A 16,504-nucleotide genomic window follows, 5' to 3' on the forward strand; every position below is an offset into this window, starting at 1 on the left:
GACGTATGTGTGTATGTGTACGTCTAACTACCGAGCGGCAGCCGTGCAGCAGCGCGCCCGCACCTGCCGGGCTGAGGACACGGCTCCCCATGAGCGCCCCGCCCGCCGCGCTCCCGGGACACGCCTCCCGCCGCCCCGGGCCGGAGCAGCGCCGCCGCAGCAGCCGTGTTCCCGTGCCTGCCGCCCGAGAGGCGAGTGGGGCCCGCTCACCTCCCGGCGCCGCCGCGTCCATGCCCGCTCGGGGCTGGCCCTCTCTCCTCACGGCACCGACTCCTGCCCGCCCCCCTCACGGGCCCCGCGCGCTCCCTTCACACCCCCCCCACCAGCCCCGCCCGCGGGCACGCGCACAGCCGGGCCCGCCCCCCGCGCGCGCAGAGGGCGGTGCCCGCGCGCGCGCGCGCCTCACCTGATCCGGGCGCTGCCCGGCGCGTGCGCTGCCGCGCGCGCCCCCCTCCCGTTCCCCCCCCCCCCGCCGGCCCTCGCGCGCGCGCCCGTGGAGCCATCCGGGTCCCGGCGGCGCGGCGGGGCCGGGGCCGCGGCCGCGATGCATCTGCACCAGGTGCTGACCGGAGCCGTGAACCCCGGCGACAACGGGTACTCCGTGGGCAGCGTGCAGGACACCCCCTTCACGGTAACGGGCGCCGCGGCCGCGGCCGGCCTGGGCACGGCGGGCGTAGGCCCGGGGACAGCGGAGGGAGGGGAGCCTGGCGGGCGGGGGGCGCTGCGGGACCGGTGGGTCTGGGGGCGGCCGGGGATCGCCTGGCAGCGCCCCGTCCTCTGTATCAACCGGGGAAACCCCCCTGTGTGTGTCCTCGGATTTCGCTGGGTGCTTCCGTCTGTCTTTATTTTTTAATTTTTTTAAAATATATTTGGATGTGCTTATATCTCATCTGCAAAGCGCACACAGCCAGTTGCACTGGGGCTCTGACGAAGCCTGCCCGCTACTGATGAGCGTCTGCCTTCCATTACTGAGCCTGATAAAACACAAATTTGTCAAATGCTCCTCTCAAACTGGAAAAGAAACAGGAAAAGACGATAAAGAGACACACTAAGTGAATTTCAAGAGCCCCGTAGTTTATAAAGCAATCTGTTTCTCATTCACAGGTTATTTTTGTTTATTGACAATTTCTAATGACAATTTCACTCCTTTAGGTTATGTATGCTTGGTATGCTTTGATTTTAGTGAGTGATCAGTTTCTGCAATGTTTTCCTGCTGCCATCTAATCAGTATCTTATTCTTTAGGTATCACTTGTCTTACTGCATTTTATATTAAAGAGATTATCCCAGGCACAAACCAGTTCCAAGCAAAATGATGCAGAGCATCCTTTCTGGTGTAAGATGTCAGCAGAGTCGTGAAACATTTAAAGCTTGCAGTGAATTATCACAAATGTCTTATTTCAGTAATGAATGCTGGAGAGTCTTAAGAAATAAAAGGTGCCATGTTTGTCTTTATTTTCCTCATTCTGCTGCTATGCAGCCATACTGTTATTAAAGGGACCTCTTTTACTTTTGATATTTATATAAGAAGTCATTTACTCATATTCACATTCTATTGTGTTTCTTTTTACTATGACAATTTGAAAAGTCAATCAAATAGTATTATGCAACATAACTTTATGCCCATTCTTGTCATAGCTTTGATAATATCAGTAATGAGTCATAATATATATTGTGGTCTATACAATAATTTTCCAAGACCAAAGGTAACATCTTCCAAAACGATGCAGGATTGCTTGGTAGGATTTAAATTATGGAGCTACATATAACAGACCACACTGTTTTTTCTGGCTGATGTATCCAATTTATTTGTAATACAGCAAACAAGGAACTAAAGAGATAAGTATCTTTTAATATGGACTTCCATAGCTGTAACTTTCTTCTTTGCTTTTTCTTCATTCTCTGTCTTCATGATATTATTTCCTGTTCTTTTAGGTCTTGATCCTAGAGTAAACTGTACAGTTAAAAACTGCCTGCAAACAGTTTGAGGTCTTATATCCAGATTCTCAGGAAACTGGTTACCTGTGTGACTTGGTAGAATCATCATCTACCACTGACTGCAGGCAGTTCATTAGTGCCTGACCTCAAATTCTGTCAGTCGACATCACCTGTATGGACAGAGCTTTGTGCCCCCAAACCACTGAGCTGTTTGGAGCCAGGGCTTCAGCTCAGATCCTGAGGCAGGTTTTGCCTCAGGTGGCAGAGCCTGACTCTGCAGACACGCTCTGAAGCCCCAGCACCTGTCAGGCACTGGCTCACAGCACCAGCAGGGCAGGGAGAGGGCAGGAGGGCAAGGGAGATTTGCACAGCACGCTGTGACTCCCTGGGCGTCTGCAGGAACCCACAGCTGTCTGTAGGAGTCCATAGATGTCTCTGGGAATCCATAGGTGTCTGTGGGAATCCACAGGGCTGTGGCACAGGAGCTGCTGTTTGTGTGCACATGTGCCCACTCACGTTTTGGTTGGTGTTGGGGCGTTGAGAATGCGTGAGAATGGTTCAAAATTGCTACAACTGATTCATCACAGGCACTTGAAAATACAGCTTTTTTGTGTGCAGGAATGAATCACTGCTGTTAAAAATACTCTGCTTAACAGCAGAATAATGGCTTGAGTATGTATATATATGTACCCACTAGTTAATAGGTTTGGAAGTATTTCCCTTTTTTCTTGAGGAGGAGTAGGAGAAACTTCCTCTTAAGATGAATGTACTTTAGATGCCTAAGTCCAGCAATCTTAGGATTCTGAGAGAAGAAACACATTTTCTTCTAACCTGATTAGGGACATTGCAATTCTCAGGTTCTTCATTCTTCCCTTCTTCTGTGGTTTGTCCTTGGCTTGTTTACATGACTCCTTGCTGGGGATAAAGGTAAGCTTTTAATTTCCAAGTCGGTGTAGCTAGAGGTAAGATGATAACACAGTCTGCCTCAACTTTTTTAAAGCTTTGGTTAAAGTCATCTAGGTATTCTGAGAATAAGACAGGGAAATAATTTTCCCACTATTTTTCTCTCTGCCTGCTAAAACAAGTATTAGCAGCTCCATAAAACTATAGATTTCCAAAGAAATAGAGACAGGTGTCTGTAGGTTGGCTACAAAGGTTTTGTCAGTGCTTATTCTGGAAGGTGCAGGGTCCTTTCCTCCCTCAGCTCCCACATCTGCCTGCCACAATCCTGACAGATATCCAGCCTTTCCCAAGGAAGGGCTGAGGCCCAAAGATGTGTGGTGCCTGCTGGATGGTCTGGTAGAGTGAGTGATACACAGGAAAAACTGTTGGAAGGGTGATAACAAGCAAATAATAATAATAAAAAAATAATGCTATCTTGTACCAGACAGTCTCCTCAGCCTTCTTCATCTGAGCTCTGGAAAAGACACTGCTTAAGCAAAGGGTCAAAGTACTGAATGGCAGAAATTCTGGGAATAATTCTGTGCACTTTTCAGCTTGCTGTTAGTTCATGTTCTCATTTTAGCAAATATTGCTAGCTGTGTTCCACAAGTGAGTTTACAGAAGGTTGAAGGTTGAGCTTTAAGCAGAGGGCCTTACAGCTCACCCCCTGCCTTGACAGAAGAGGTGCTTGTGCCTCAGTCTAACTGGTAGCTAATAAGCTTTTAAAGGGAGTAAAATGCATTTTTCAAACCACAGCTGATTTCGTTTAGCTTTTGTTCTGAAAGAGCTGGTTAAGCAGCTACAACAGAATGTAACTGTTTCTAAGGTTAGTCTGGGTTTAAAAATGAATAGATAAAAATAGCTTTGTCATTTACCTAGAGGCTGGATTCTTTCTGTAAGTATAAAAATTTCAAGTGTCAGACAAACAGGAAATAATATTTACTTCTGCACTGATTGTACAAAATACAAAACTATAAACATTCTTAATGAAAAATCAGGTCAGATTTTAGGGATATCTAAGAACTTTACTGATAAAACTGAGAAAAAATTAATTTGTTAGTTTTCATTTTTGAAAAGGACAAGCTTCTTAATATATTTCATGCCAGTATTGACACTTGGCCTGGAGCTGCGTGGGGTGAATTCCAGAAGCTGTTGCAGATGAGTTTCCCACAGCCCTGTAATTTTTTTTACCTCATTGAAATCAGCAAAACCTTCATTCACACAGATGTCCACAAGATACAGCAACTGAGAATAGGTTTGCTCTGCTGTGTTGGGTTCTCCTACTTTTTCACTACTTCATCCTTCTTAAAACACTTGTTTGCAAATCCCTCTCAGTTATTTATTACTATTTACATATATCTATATGTTCTGCACTCTTTTTATGTAAACTGGATTAGAGATGCTTATATCTGAGTCCTTACTAAGTTTTCTTATCTCTGTATGTTTAAGCATGTTGTAAAGTATTTAATCATGAATTTGTCTGAAACATCAATTGAGGAAAGCCTGTTTTACAGGCCATGGGCTAGTAGTAAGTTAGGAGTTGTTTCTCAGTTATTTTGCTAGTTTGCATTAAGTGTATGTAATTCTAGAAGTACTTGGAAGGAGGAGGGGGAGGAAGTGCAAGTGATGTCCATTGATGAGAGCTTGGAAACAGTTCAGGATTCAGGTGTCTTCATTGCTGAGTGGAAGGTGGAGGAATTTCTGCCAGAAACTTAAAGATGAGTGTTGTTTTACTGGAGGAGTCCTTTAAGCCCAGTACGGACTTTCAGATGTTTTAATTTACATAATTTTAGATGTTTATGAATTTCTGGTTTTTAATAGCACTGATACTTTTTCTTCCACATCATTTACCATCTTGAAATGCCTCTGCATCCCTGGCAGTACACACATGAGCTTGAGGACTTGTGTTTTATTATGCTTATGCCAAATTTGTAAAGAGTTGCAGGTTATAGAAAGAGAATTTTGTTGGCTTTTTTATACAGAGAGAAGTATTTGTAAAAGGAAAAACCAAGATGAGCCTGTGAAGGAATAATTGTTTCCCTGTCTCTTAGTTCCAGAAGCAAACTGGAAAACATGAGCAGCTGAAAAAGACAGAAGCATGTGCTGCTTTCATATTATCTGAAAACTGAGGATATAACACAAACTGTTAGACTAGGACACAATGTCCTACTTCTGTGTGGTGCTCCTGCATTCAATTAAAGTTTTGTAATTGTTCATTTCAGTGGTCCCAGATCTTGACAGATAGAGCAAACATTGGCAAACTACAGCTTATTAATTGCTTATGGATCCTGCAAGTCATCCTTGCATTCTGGCGGTTTTGCAACTCCATTTAATTTTCTCCTTGAAGTTATCAGTGACATTAGAAATGGAGGTTGGCAGATACTCCATGTGGGTGGTTCTTACTGCACTTGTTTTGTTCAGTCACTGCTCATAATTCTGTTTATTTCAGAGCTCTGTGCTGCTCTCATCCATTACTGTATCTCAGTGCTGTATTTTTCATCTTTCCTGTCTGTATGGCTTACCAATTTTCCATTCCTTTTGTCAGGCTGGGCAGATTGTCAGTCTGCTACCACCAATATTGTGGCCTCTGTTTCTCTGGCAGGAGAGACCTGTGGTGGCACAAATGAACCTCATGAAGATGTTGTCAGCTGAATCCTTAAGAAGGAACTACTGATGTTAAATATTACAACACTTCCCTGTTCTTTGTCACTGTGGGGGGTTTCTGCTGCATTACCAGCTGAAGGACAAAAGAAAAGAGGATTTAACAGAAAAGTGTTCTCTTCAAGTATAAACATGTTAATAAAAAGTGTTCTCTTCAAGTATAAACATGTTAATATAATGAAGACATCAGAAAAGCTGCATAAAAGCAATCAAATGAAGAACTTGTATGTAGGCATATAACATGAAATATGAAAATGTCTTTTAATATATAAAACTATATGGACCTTTTTCAAACATGTTCTAATGATTTTACTTCATAAAATAATTGTAAGATTTCATATACTTTCAAGAAATAAGGCACATTCTCAGAACAAATATCTACACTCAGAAAATGACCCCAGACCCAAGAGATAGCAGCACTTGCTCTAACAGCCTAGAGCTGAAGGCTGGTGTCCTGTCCTGCTGCTGGGATGGGTTCTGCCTACCCCCCTAACCAAGGGGTCCCCACTCAGGTTGCTGAGTCACTTGTTGGTGCAGCAGTAAACACAGGCCAAGAGTAGGATGGCTACAAGTGACAATAATAAGTTTCACAAAGGAAAGAGATCTCTCTATCCTGATGAATAAGAACCACCTTTTTACTTACCTGTGTAAAAATATGCTAAATAGTTAATAATTAGCTGAAAAATTAATGCTTTGTTGGTGGAATAAGTGCAGGCAGGGGACAGGAGAGATGAAAAACTAAAATGTTTGAAGGGAAAGACACTAAATTCTTTTGCTTCACAGAATAAACAGACATAGCCAAGTATAAAATATTTTCTGTTTCATGTATTATGACCTGTACAAACACATACAAATGGGCATGTTTAAGAACACTAAGCATAAGGAAATTGAAGTTGATAAGCCTTTTCCTTTTATAATTTGACACACATACATGTCTCTTGCTAATAAAAATGCAACTAATGATAAGTTATGGATAATGTAGTTTGAAATTTGCAGCTCAAGTTATGAATAACAACAGTGAATAGGGTATTTGAAAGGTTTAAGTCCTTGTTTAAAGTGGATCAGCACCTCTTTTTGTTTAGATAATTTAAGTCACATCTTCTAGTAGGTTTGTATTGGTAGCTATGAGGAAGACTGTTGAAAAGAAGATGAGTCAATTCTTTTCTGTTTTAATGCTCACCCTTTGAAGTTTAGGTAGGAGAATAAATTTCTTGTGAATATTCGAATTCTGAATAAATTGTTGGAACAAGAGGATGTGCTTTTATTTTCCTGTCTATTTCTGGGCATTCACATCCTGGTCTTAATCTTCTTCCTTCATACTAAGGAGCCTATACTGTTTCATCTAGTATTCAACACTGCTGGTGAAGCTTGTTTTGTAAAGAATCCCAGTACAAAAATAGGAAAGCAATGAAACAAAAGGACTTTCTGTTCAATGCCAGAACTTATTTCAGAATCTCATCTTTCTTTCTCTTACATTCTGGAAATAATCCTATTCAATTTTAATAATAACTTACTCCCTTCCAGACTGAGTCTAATAATCACATAGCCAAGTCATCAAGGAGCTGGGATATTCTGTTACACAGATAATCTCGCTCCAACAACCTTTTAGCAATGCTGCTTACATTGTGAATCACTCCAGTATCAGTTCCTCAGAGCTTCCCAGAACAGCAGTGTGGGTTATTATGTCTCACACAACACTGTGTCACTCTATTTTTGTGAGGTGACCTTGGAAATCTTTTAGACAATCTGTCTTATCTGCAATTTTCATTTTTGTGTGTGCAGTTGTATGGTGTATTAATTTCTGGGGACTGAGTTTCTGCTTTGCTGCTTGCATTGCTGTTCCTTTCTGTTCCATGCAGTGACGTACTTTCACTAAATTAAACTCTTTTTTTCAGCCTTCCTCACTTGTTGCTCCTTCCCAGGAGAATTAGAAGTAGACATAGAAAGTCATGAGAGCTAAACTGTCCATTCTGATTCCAGTGGGTGTCTTGCACCCTCATCTTAGTGCAGCCACTGAGGGGCACTGGTGGTAAATCAATACAAATACAACTTTTATACATTTACAATAAAGTACTCTTACACTGATTGAGCTCAAAGTCAAGGGCAAGGGCTGACTCAGTATTTTGGAAATTATTGTGAAAAATCCAGTGGACAAGTTGAAGTGACAAGTAATTTTGTACTATCTGAAATTCACTGTGGAAGACTTGCACTCTCTGCTTGACTCAGCTATTATAAAATTTCTGCCTACTGTATTGGAATCAGTGGAAAACTTGCTTTAAGGAAAGAAACTTCCAGCTTTAACTGGTTACTGTAAAAGGCTTAGTGGAGATTGATCCTAGGGAGAGATTTCTGTGCCTGAAGGTGGGAGCTCAGTGGGACAGATAATCTGGAGTGATTAAACTTTTTAGAATAGGTGAAAGGTTGGCAGACAGGTATATATTTATCCTGCCAATAAAAAGTGCTGCCGGCTGTCACTGTTCTATAGCTACTACGTAAACAAATTCTTTAGAATATGGAGTGTATTGCACAACAGTATATCCAAAAGAAATCTTTGTTGTTTTACAGTAATGTGCACTTCTTAAAACTCAGAAAAGCCCAGAAAGTGCATTGTTATAGAAAAGAATCCCTTAACAATCTTGATTTAAAAAAAAAATACTAAAGAAGGCAGATGGGGATACAAGACATACCTATTGAAGAAAGGTACATGCAAATTCATTAAGAAATGCTCCTGGCTTGGCTGCCTTGCTCTAACAAGAATTGGAAGGGAGAAAAAAATCAACTAAAACCTAAAACAAACAAAAGAAAAAGTAAATAGCTCAAATTCTTCATTTAAATTCGGGAGTTTGTTTTTTTTTTTTTTTTCTCTTTTCTGTTTGCTTTCATTTAAACCCCTATAGAGTTATGGTTCCCTTGCTACTTTGTTTTTCCTTGTTGCTCATTGAATTAGTGAGGAACAAATCTGCTACATTGTAACTTCCTGTTTAACTGGGATATTCACCGCTTCCAAAAACATCAGTCCGGTAGCAAGTGTTCAGTTAGCTTTTAAAATAAACAATTAATTTTATTTCTTTCGAAAATTGTTTCAGGCATATGGCTCTGGTTGTGACATTGTTATTCTGGCAAATGACTTTGAATGTGTGCAGATTATTCCCGGTGCTAAACATGGAAACATCCAGGTCAGTTGTGTGGAGTGCTCCCAGCGACAAGGCAGGGTAAGGATTTCAATAAATCTGTATAGAATTTTTTAAATTTGAGAACTCTAAATTGAATGATTAAACAGCAACATAATACATTAAGGGAATGAAAGAGTTAATTTCCCAACAAAGATCATGGTTTATTGATCTGGGACTTTCTGAGTAACACCTCTTGTGTTAGTCTTATTCTTTCAATTTATTAGTAATTTGGGGGGGGGAAGAGGGTAGAGGAAGCAGGAGACATGTTGGAACAAAGGTTTTATTCCCTTTCTGGGACCTGCAATGAGAGCTATGTCAAAATGTGAACAGATGCATTAGTTACAGTGCAATATCAGAACTGGGATGGTACTGAAATGATGATTACTGGCTCCATTTTGTGTACTTCCATGTAACAAAAGAAGAAATGGATAAATCATTTATCTATACATATATATACACATATGTGTGTGTGTCCTGCAAAGTCATGAATTTGAAATACATTTAGAAAAGTTTCAGCATGTTTAATGTGTTTGGAAGTGCTACACTATAAGCTGTCATAACTGCATGGCCCCTTGATTTGCTTAGTGGTTTCATTTTAAATTCCTAAACAATGCTAGAGAGACAGGTTAAAAAGAAGAAGGAAAAAAAATTTCTAGGAGTTCCAGTAGTACTGGAACTGAGCAAATTTCATTTGTCAGTTGTCACTGCTGACTAGAATTAGCTGGGTGAAAATTGGAACCAGTACTGAGGAAGCCCTAGTTAGGATTTGGGCAGATTTAGTTGGCAGAGCCCTTGAACTTCAGCAGTGCAATCCCAGTAAGAGTGGGAGGGAGATCCCAGCTTCAGAGATGGTCCCTACAAGACCACCACAAACCCCTGGGTGCTTCTGCATTCAGGACTCTGAACTCACAGTCTGTTCTTTACTTTGGGACTGACTCTGTTGTTGCAACCTTCTGTCCCCCTCCCCCTAAGGAAGAAATAAGATTTCGTAATAAATGTCGTGAAACTTTTGCATCATTTCCGTTTTGAGGAAACCAGATCCTGGATGGGAAGGACCTAAACTTATTTTTTTTAAATCTTTTAAAGAAGAAAGAGAAGTTTTAAAGATAGTTAGAAGTATTTAAAAGATATGAGTATTAGGAACAGGCCCTGATAAATACTTAAGAAATACTATTTTGTGTTTTGAGATTTCTGTGAAATAAATGGGTGAAAGAAACTGAGGGGTTCAATGGCATATATACTTCAATTTTTCTATTTACCATTTATATCCTCTCAAAATGTATTTGAATGTTAAAAATAGAATTGGATTTCTTTCTGCTTCTTATAACTATTATTTAGTGATTTAGTGATACAAAATGGAATCTAGGGACACAGACACTAATAATTAATGCATTAGTTAGCTGTGAAGTACACAGAACACGAGCAGAAGCAGTGAAGGCATCAACTTTCTCTTATGCATTAAGAGTAGTTGCTCTAGAAGATTGTGACTGTGTTTGTGCCACTGAATGAGATGTCTGCCCTGTTTAGAGTTAAAATGTGAAAGGTGGGTTTATTCAAGAGTGTGTTTTCCTCAATTGCCTTAAGAAAATATACCCATATCATAGTTAATTACATTTGTATTAATTTCACTTTTCAAGAACCCTGGCAGATAGAAGAGGTACTGGAAAATCTTTAGCTATTTTGGAATACTAAGGAGCACTTACTCCACTTGCCTCCTAACCTTACATTTTGAGTCTTCAACTTTTTTTTTTCTTTCCCCAGATTGCAGCATCATATGGAAACGCTGTTTGCATTTTTGAACCACTCGGTATAAATTCTCATAAAAGAAATTGTGTAAGTGTGTATTTCATTATTTTAATTCTGTTTAGGCTCTTAAGAGAGGCAAAAGTCTGTCTGCCAGTTATTTTTATTATATTGTGTTGGCACACAACAGAATAATGAATAAACAGTTTCCACCATTCATAATACAACTGGATGGGTAGACTTTTCCACTGAATGAGCTGTGGACTGCACTTCTCCTAAGTTCCCAACATCTTGTTCTTGAGTCTCATACTAGAATGACAAGCTGGTATTTCTTATTTAAAGAGGTTGTCAGAGGTGCAGGACAGAAATACAACCCAGACTTGTTTAGTGCACCCAGACTTGTTTTAACAGCACAGCCATGGCCGAGCACTCGAGCACTGAGGATGTTCTCAAGCAGGTTTCACAATCTTTGTGGTATCTATACTGCCATCCCTTATGTTCCTCTAAATCTATGGTCAGAGTAGTTCAAAGTAATCTACAGAAGTATTTGTATGTGGGACAAGTCCAGATCTGGTTTGCAGGGCACCCTGGGATGCACTTACATTTTACAAAACAATTTCAAAACATATTAAAACTAGATTTAGCAATTTACCACTTAATACTTTTGCAGCAGGCTTAATAGCAATTTCATATAGAAAGAAATACCAATATCTTTATTTTTTGCTGTTGATGTGAGACTTAATCCTTGACTGTTTTTACACTACAGCAGCTGAAGTGTCAGTGGCTAAAAACTGGGCAATTCTTCCTCAGTTCTATGACTTACAACCTGGCCTGGGATCCTCAAGGTAATGCATCATTTGTGAAGTATTTGGTCAACATTTGTAGTTAGACAAAATATTTTTAATGTAATAAAATGAGAGCTTGAATATGCAGATTTTAAATTACCTATTCTCAGGCAGGGTTGCATAAAATGTGAGGCTACAGTTAACATTTGTTAAGATGCTGTGCCAAGTGTTTGCATCTCTTATGTAAGATCTTGGTTTGGGAATCACAGTGCTAAGTTGTTAACTGACTTAAATTGCCACTAATAATCACTTAAATAAAATTTTAGCACAATTGAAGTCAACAATGTACCTAGATATGAATCTTTATAGGATGTCTGTGTATTTATTTGAGATATGAATAACTATTAAGCATCTGCAACATTTATTGGTAAATACAATTCTATGATTCAAAGTTCTCCTTTTAATAATGCAAAAAGAGGAGCTAAATAAATAGCCCTGGTATTCTTTACTGAAAGATACTATAAATTCAAAATGTTTTAATAAAACCAGCTGGGTGAGATGATGGAATACCTTATCATATTTAAAATGGACTAAAAACCTGTTCTGGATAATTCGCAACAAAATATGAAGAGAGGCTTAATCTTTCAACATACCTTCATCATCCTGGTTCCATAGCTTTGGTACCACTCCCTTTCAGGTAACAGGTTATTGACAGCAACAGACTTTTTGCAATTGTGGGCCCCTCCATCTGATGACATTCTAGAGGAAGATGAAGATGATGATGCCAGCAATCAGATCAAGGATGATAAAGTTCTCCCGGTTCTAAATGACTGGAAATGTGTCTGGCAGTGCAAGTGAGATAATTTTTGTTTTAAGACAAATTGCAATGCTACCTCACCTATATTTTAAAATGTGCTTTTTAATACCCTAAAATTCAAACAATATAAGTTATTTCAAATAAAAAATCCTCACTCCTGTTGAATCTAACCTAGGCTTGCTGTACTTAAACCAATTTTTTGAGCGGTCTTTTCAATAAAGTATGAAAATACTTTTATGCTCCTGCTATTCAAAAAGTATGCTTAACAAAACAACTATAAAATATTTAATCTAATTTTTACTTAATTTAATATTAATTTTAAATAATGAACAGTAACACTGAATCAACTGAATACCTATGGAATAATATTTTAGAATAAATAGACCTTACTTAACTTGCTCTTGTGTTCTGTAGAACTGCAACGTCAGTACATTTGATGTCATGGTCTCCTGATGGTGAATATTTTGCAACAGCTGGGAAGGTAAGGACAAAAAAGAATAATTAAGTTTCTGAAGTATTTTTCATTTGTTTGACAAAAGTAAGTAATATGAATAGTCCTGGACCATACATTCTATTGTTGTCTTAGCAAAGGTAAATTATGATCTCATGTAATGCAGTATTTTGTGTAATTCCATGGATTTTAGCAGCAAGAAGTTGGATTTATCTATGTACTCTTACTGAATACATGAATGAATGACAGTGATACAGACTTTTATGTATCTATGTGTTCTATATATACATATTTGAATTTTTTTAGATGTAGTATACTTAGATGAATTTTCAGATATACATAATTTTTTCTACTTCTGTTCAAAGTAACGAGATCGTTATGGTAGAACAAATACCCATTTTAACTGGTATAATATGCACATGTCTGGATAAATTAGAGAAGGTTTTTATTTAGTGAATTCTGGGTTCAGTTATCAATTCTATTTCAGTTTGCAATACTTTTTGTCAAATCACTATTCAAGCTAAGATTTCAATGAATAATTCTTTTTAATGTCAGCCTCTCATTTGAATGATTCCTTTTGGTTTACAAGTCTCAATAGGTAAGCACTTTTTACTGGCACCTACTGTTAGTTGGACAGTGAGATGAATTTTAGTTCTGAGCCAAATTTTCATGAACAATACCAGAACAGCAGTTGCTTATTGCTTGTGATTTTCTTTTTGTTACATTTTTAATTATAGCTACCTAAAGCCCTGGCTTTTTATTGCTTTACCTAGGATGACTGCCTCTTGAAGGTTTGGTATCCTATGACAGGTTGGAAGTCATCTCTCCTGCCCCAAGAGAATGAAGAAAAGAAAAAAGGCTCAGAGGATGTGCAGTTTTCCTTTGTTTATTTGGCGCATCCCCGAGCAGTGACAGGATTTTCCTGGCGGAACATCAGCAAGTACATGCCCAGGTTTGAAAGCTGCCTTTTTTCAAAAAGCAAGCAAGCCTTTGATCAGGTGTTTTTCTAACATTCTGCTTAATGTTTTGCCATCAAGAGCATGAGACTTCTTATACTTTCAAGAAACAAAGCATACCAACACCTTCCCATTAAGTTCTGTATCACCAGGTTTTAATAATGATAATCAAGTTAACCTTCAGTTAGGGGAGAAGCAGAAATTTGGATAAAACAGTAACTACTAAATTCTTGTACACTCCCCTATTTTCTGCTGTGTCTTTGTAGCTGAGTTACCCAGGAAGTAATTTTGCTGTCTCTGCCATCAGGGGGTTGGTCTGTAATGTGTTACTCACGTCATGCCTCGATGGCATCTGCCGGCTGTGGGCAGAGACGCTGCTACCTGAAGATACTCTCCTGGGGGAGCAGATCTGTGAAACCACCACTTCCAGCATCAGCAGCACCATCTCACAGTCTGGAAAGCAAAAGGACACTATACAACATGCACTAGAGGTACATGTAATTACTTAATTTGTGACATTTTTATTTCATGATTCTCAAAACTTTAAATATTGAAGGATATAGAGCTCTAAGAATGTATATTATGTAATACCTATATGCATAACAGAATAACCTGAATTATTCCATATCAGGTTTTGAAGTCTATTACTAAACACTGAAAAAGTCAGAGACTCCAACTCTGCATTCATGCACCATGTTTTTAAAACTCAATTTGCTTTTTTTATAGTTAGCTAACAGTGATGGGAAGAGACAATGTTTAATGTGGAATAGTAATGATGGTTTCATTCTGATTTGGTCTGAAAGTCTACAATTATAAAGACAAAAGAATAAATAAACTCTTAAATTTTAGTTACTTCATTAGATAATTTTGTTTCAGTGACAGTCTTATATTCTTAGTGAGTCTATAAAGTTTACAGTAAAAGAAAACCTGTCTGTAGAAGCAGCTGCTCCTGGTCAACCTTAACAAGCACCTTTTTCTCATGAGAACGTGCATACCAAAGATCATCTGCAGCTACAAATGTGAGTGTGAGAATGTTTCAATCAACTGTGTGGGATGTGTGAGAGTGTCCAAGATAAAAGAGAAAGAAACATCTGTTCTTCCATTTAGTTGTGTGATTGGTCAGTCTCCTAATCACTGGCTGTGTAGTTGATCCTTCTTGGACACAGAAGAAATACAGAAATACGCAAGTGTGTTTAATAAAGACAATGCTGCTAGATGACAAAGTGGTGGTCTGTTATCCTCAGCACTACACTATCAATATAAAACCAAGGAAAGATAAGAAAACAAAAAAACACCTCACCACTCATTTGTAAACCATTACAATCAGATTAAGGTTTAACTTCTTAAATATCATGGCCATCAATAAATAGGGAGCTTGGGAGCAAGTACACTTCAGGCTGTTAAATCAGTTGTGTTCTTTATATGCTCAGAAATTTTCAGTCATACAAAAATAATTCATTATAAAATGATATTACAAAAGTTACTGTTTTTAGATTGTTTTCATCTTGTTCATGAACGTTGTGCAAAATCCTGTGTATTTTTGTGGTGTTGTTGAGTAGAGATATTAAAGGAACTTTTAGAAGACTGCTAGAAGAGCTTTACTTTTGGGTAGATCAGATGTACATAAGTGTTACTAATCTGTGTTGAAATATATTTAAAATAATCCTTTTGAAATTAGTCTTCATTTCTTTGGTAGAAAGAACCTACAGACATTATGCAAGTGTAACTTTTTATCTTACGATGGTTTTGGTATTTATTAATTTATTTTTTATAATTAAAACAGACAATTCATCATTTGAAAAATATGAGAAAAGGACAAAGGAGATCTTCAGTTCTTGTTACCCACACGGATGTACTGCCAGATCAGCAGGGCACTCACGAAGTTCAGCGTCACATTTCCCATCAAGCAAATGCACTTGGTCACTTCCACATAGCAGCAAGCATCAACCCTAATACAGGTGAAATACAACCATTGATTACACTGCAATAATGTCTTTGCACAACATGAAAAAAATAAAGGAAGCTGAGCTTTGCCTAATTAAATAGAGGGAATTTGTAGGAAGTCTATTATTTGGCATAGAGTTTTTTAAGACAAATGAAGCTAAATTTATTCTGAATACCTTCAGCATCTTTATAAGCTGAAATTAAATTCATCTTTGCAGATCAGAAGGCAAAAGCAGCATAAATTTCCAGTCTAGTTAGTGTTTGATTCTTGGTTTTGGGGGGCCATGGTGCATGATGAATAGAATAATTGCATCCTGCAGAATGTAGTCATTGAAAAAGCTGTATCAGAGTCTTTTGGTGGGAAAACAGCTGATTTTTATAGAATAATGCAGAATATTTTTAAAGAAGGAAAATATTAAAGAGCGGTGACTTGCTTTACCTAAAATCTATACATGAGATTCAACACTGCAACATATGAAACTGAGCAGTTAGAACCACTAAATATCATTTACCATTCACATAAGAATAAATTTTCATGTAAATTTATTGACCTTAAAATATCTTTACTGTTTTCATTACAATTGGATGTAAAATCTTGATCTTTACCTTTTTAATCTTGTAGGCACAAATTATTTTATACCTAAAATAAGTGAAATGTGTACATACATATATGAATAAAAAGATGAGTGGTTAATATATAGCTTTATATACTTTTATATAGTTTAATACATAGGTTTTTTATTTGTTTAAAATGTCCACAGATATTCCTTCAGTGTTGGCTGGAACTGCTTTTAATATAGATGAAGGCAGTGGAGGCTTCGTTGTCCACTGGCTGAATAATAAAGAATTTCATTTTACATCCTCTATTGAAGTATTCATGCAGCATCTAAGACAAATTTCAGAACAACAACTAGAACAAGATTTTGATATTGAAGCTGAAGAGGAAGAAGAAACAGAAGAAAAAGAAAAAGGCTTACATATGAAGTTAGATCATGGTTAGTAATCTGGTTAGTTCTGTTCAGCTAGTACTACTAGCAGATAAAAAAATACTGTGTTTTGAATGGAAACTGATAGGGAAATCTTTGCATAAAATGGC

General features: G+C 38.3%; 1 protein-coding gene across 2 annotated transcripts in view; it reads left to right on the plus strand.

Moving 5' to 3' along the window:
* Positions 1-460: 460 nt before the first annotated feature.
* Positions 461-16,504, plus strand: part of DMXL2 (Dmx like 2) — a 47,635-nt gene continuing 31,591 nt past the window's right edge. For both annotated transcript variants that reach the window (XM_071441505.1, XM_071441507.1), the window contains exons 1-10: positions 461-631; positions 8,626-8,751; positions 10,474-10,545; positions 11,222-11,300; positions 11,938-12,094; positions 12,472-12,538; positions 13,282-13,460; positions 13,772-13,955; positions 15,248-15,422; positions 16,170-16,403. In XM_071441505.1, the coding sequence (XP_071297606.1) occupies positions 545-631; positions 8,626-8,751; positions 10,474-10,545; positions 11,222-11,300; positions 11,938-12,094; positions 12,472-12,538; positions 13,282-13,460; positions 13,772-13,955; positions 15,248-15,422; positions 16,170-16,403 (1,360 nt within the window). In that variant the 5' untranslated portion in view covers positions 461-544. The remainder of the gene's footprint in view (positions 632-8,625; positions 8,752-10,473; positions 10,546-11,221; positions 11,301-11,937; positions 12,095-12,471; positions 12,539-13,281; positions 13,461-13,771; positions 13,956-15,247; positions 15,423-16,169; positions 16,404-16,504) is intronic.

Source organism: Agelaius tricolor, unplaced genomic scaffold (genome assembly GCF_023055355.1).
Source record: "Agelaius tricolor isolate 1412-34295 unplaced genomic scaffold, bAgeTri1.0.p SCAF_16, whole genome shotgun sequence".
Taxonomy (NCBI): Eukaryota; Metazoa; Chordata; class Aves; order Passeriformes; family Icteridae; genus Agelaius; species Agelaius tricolor.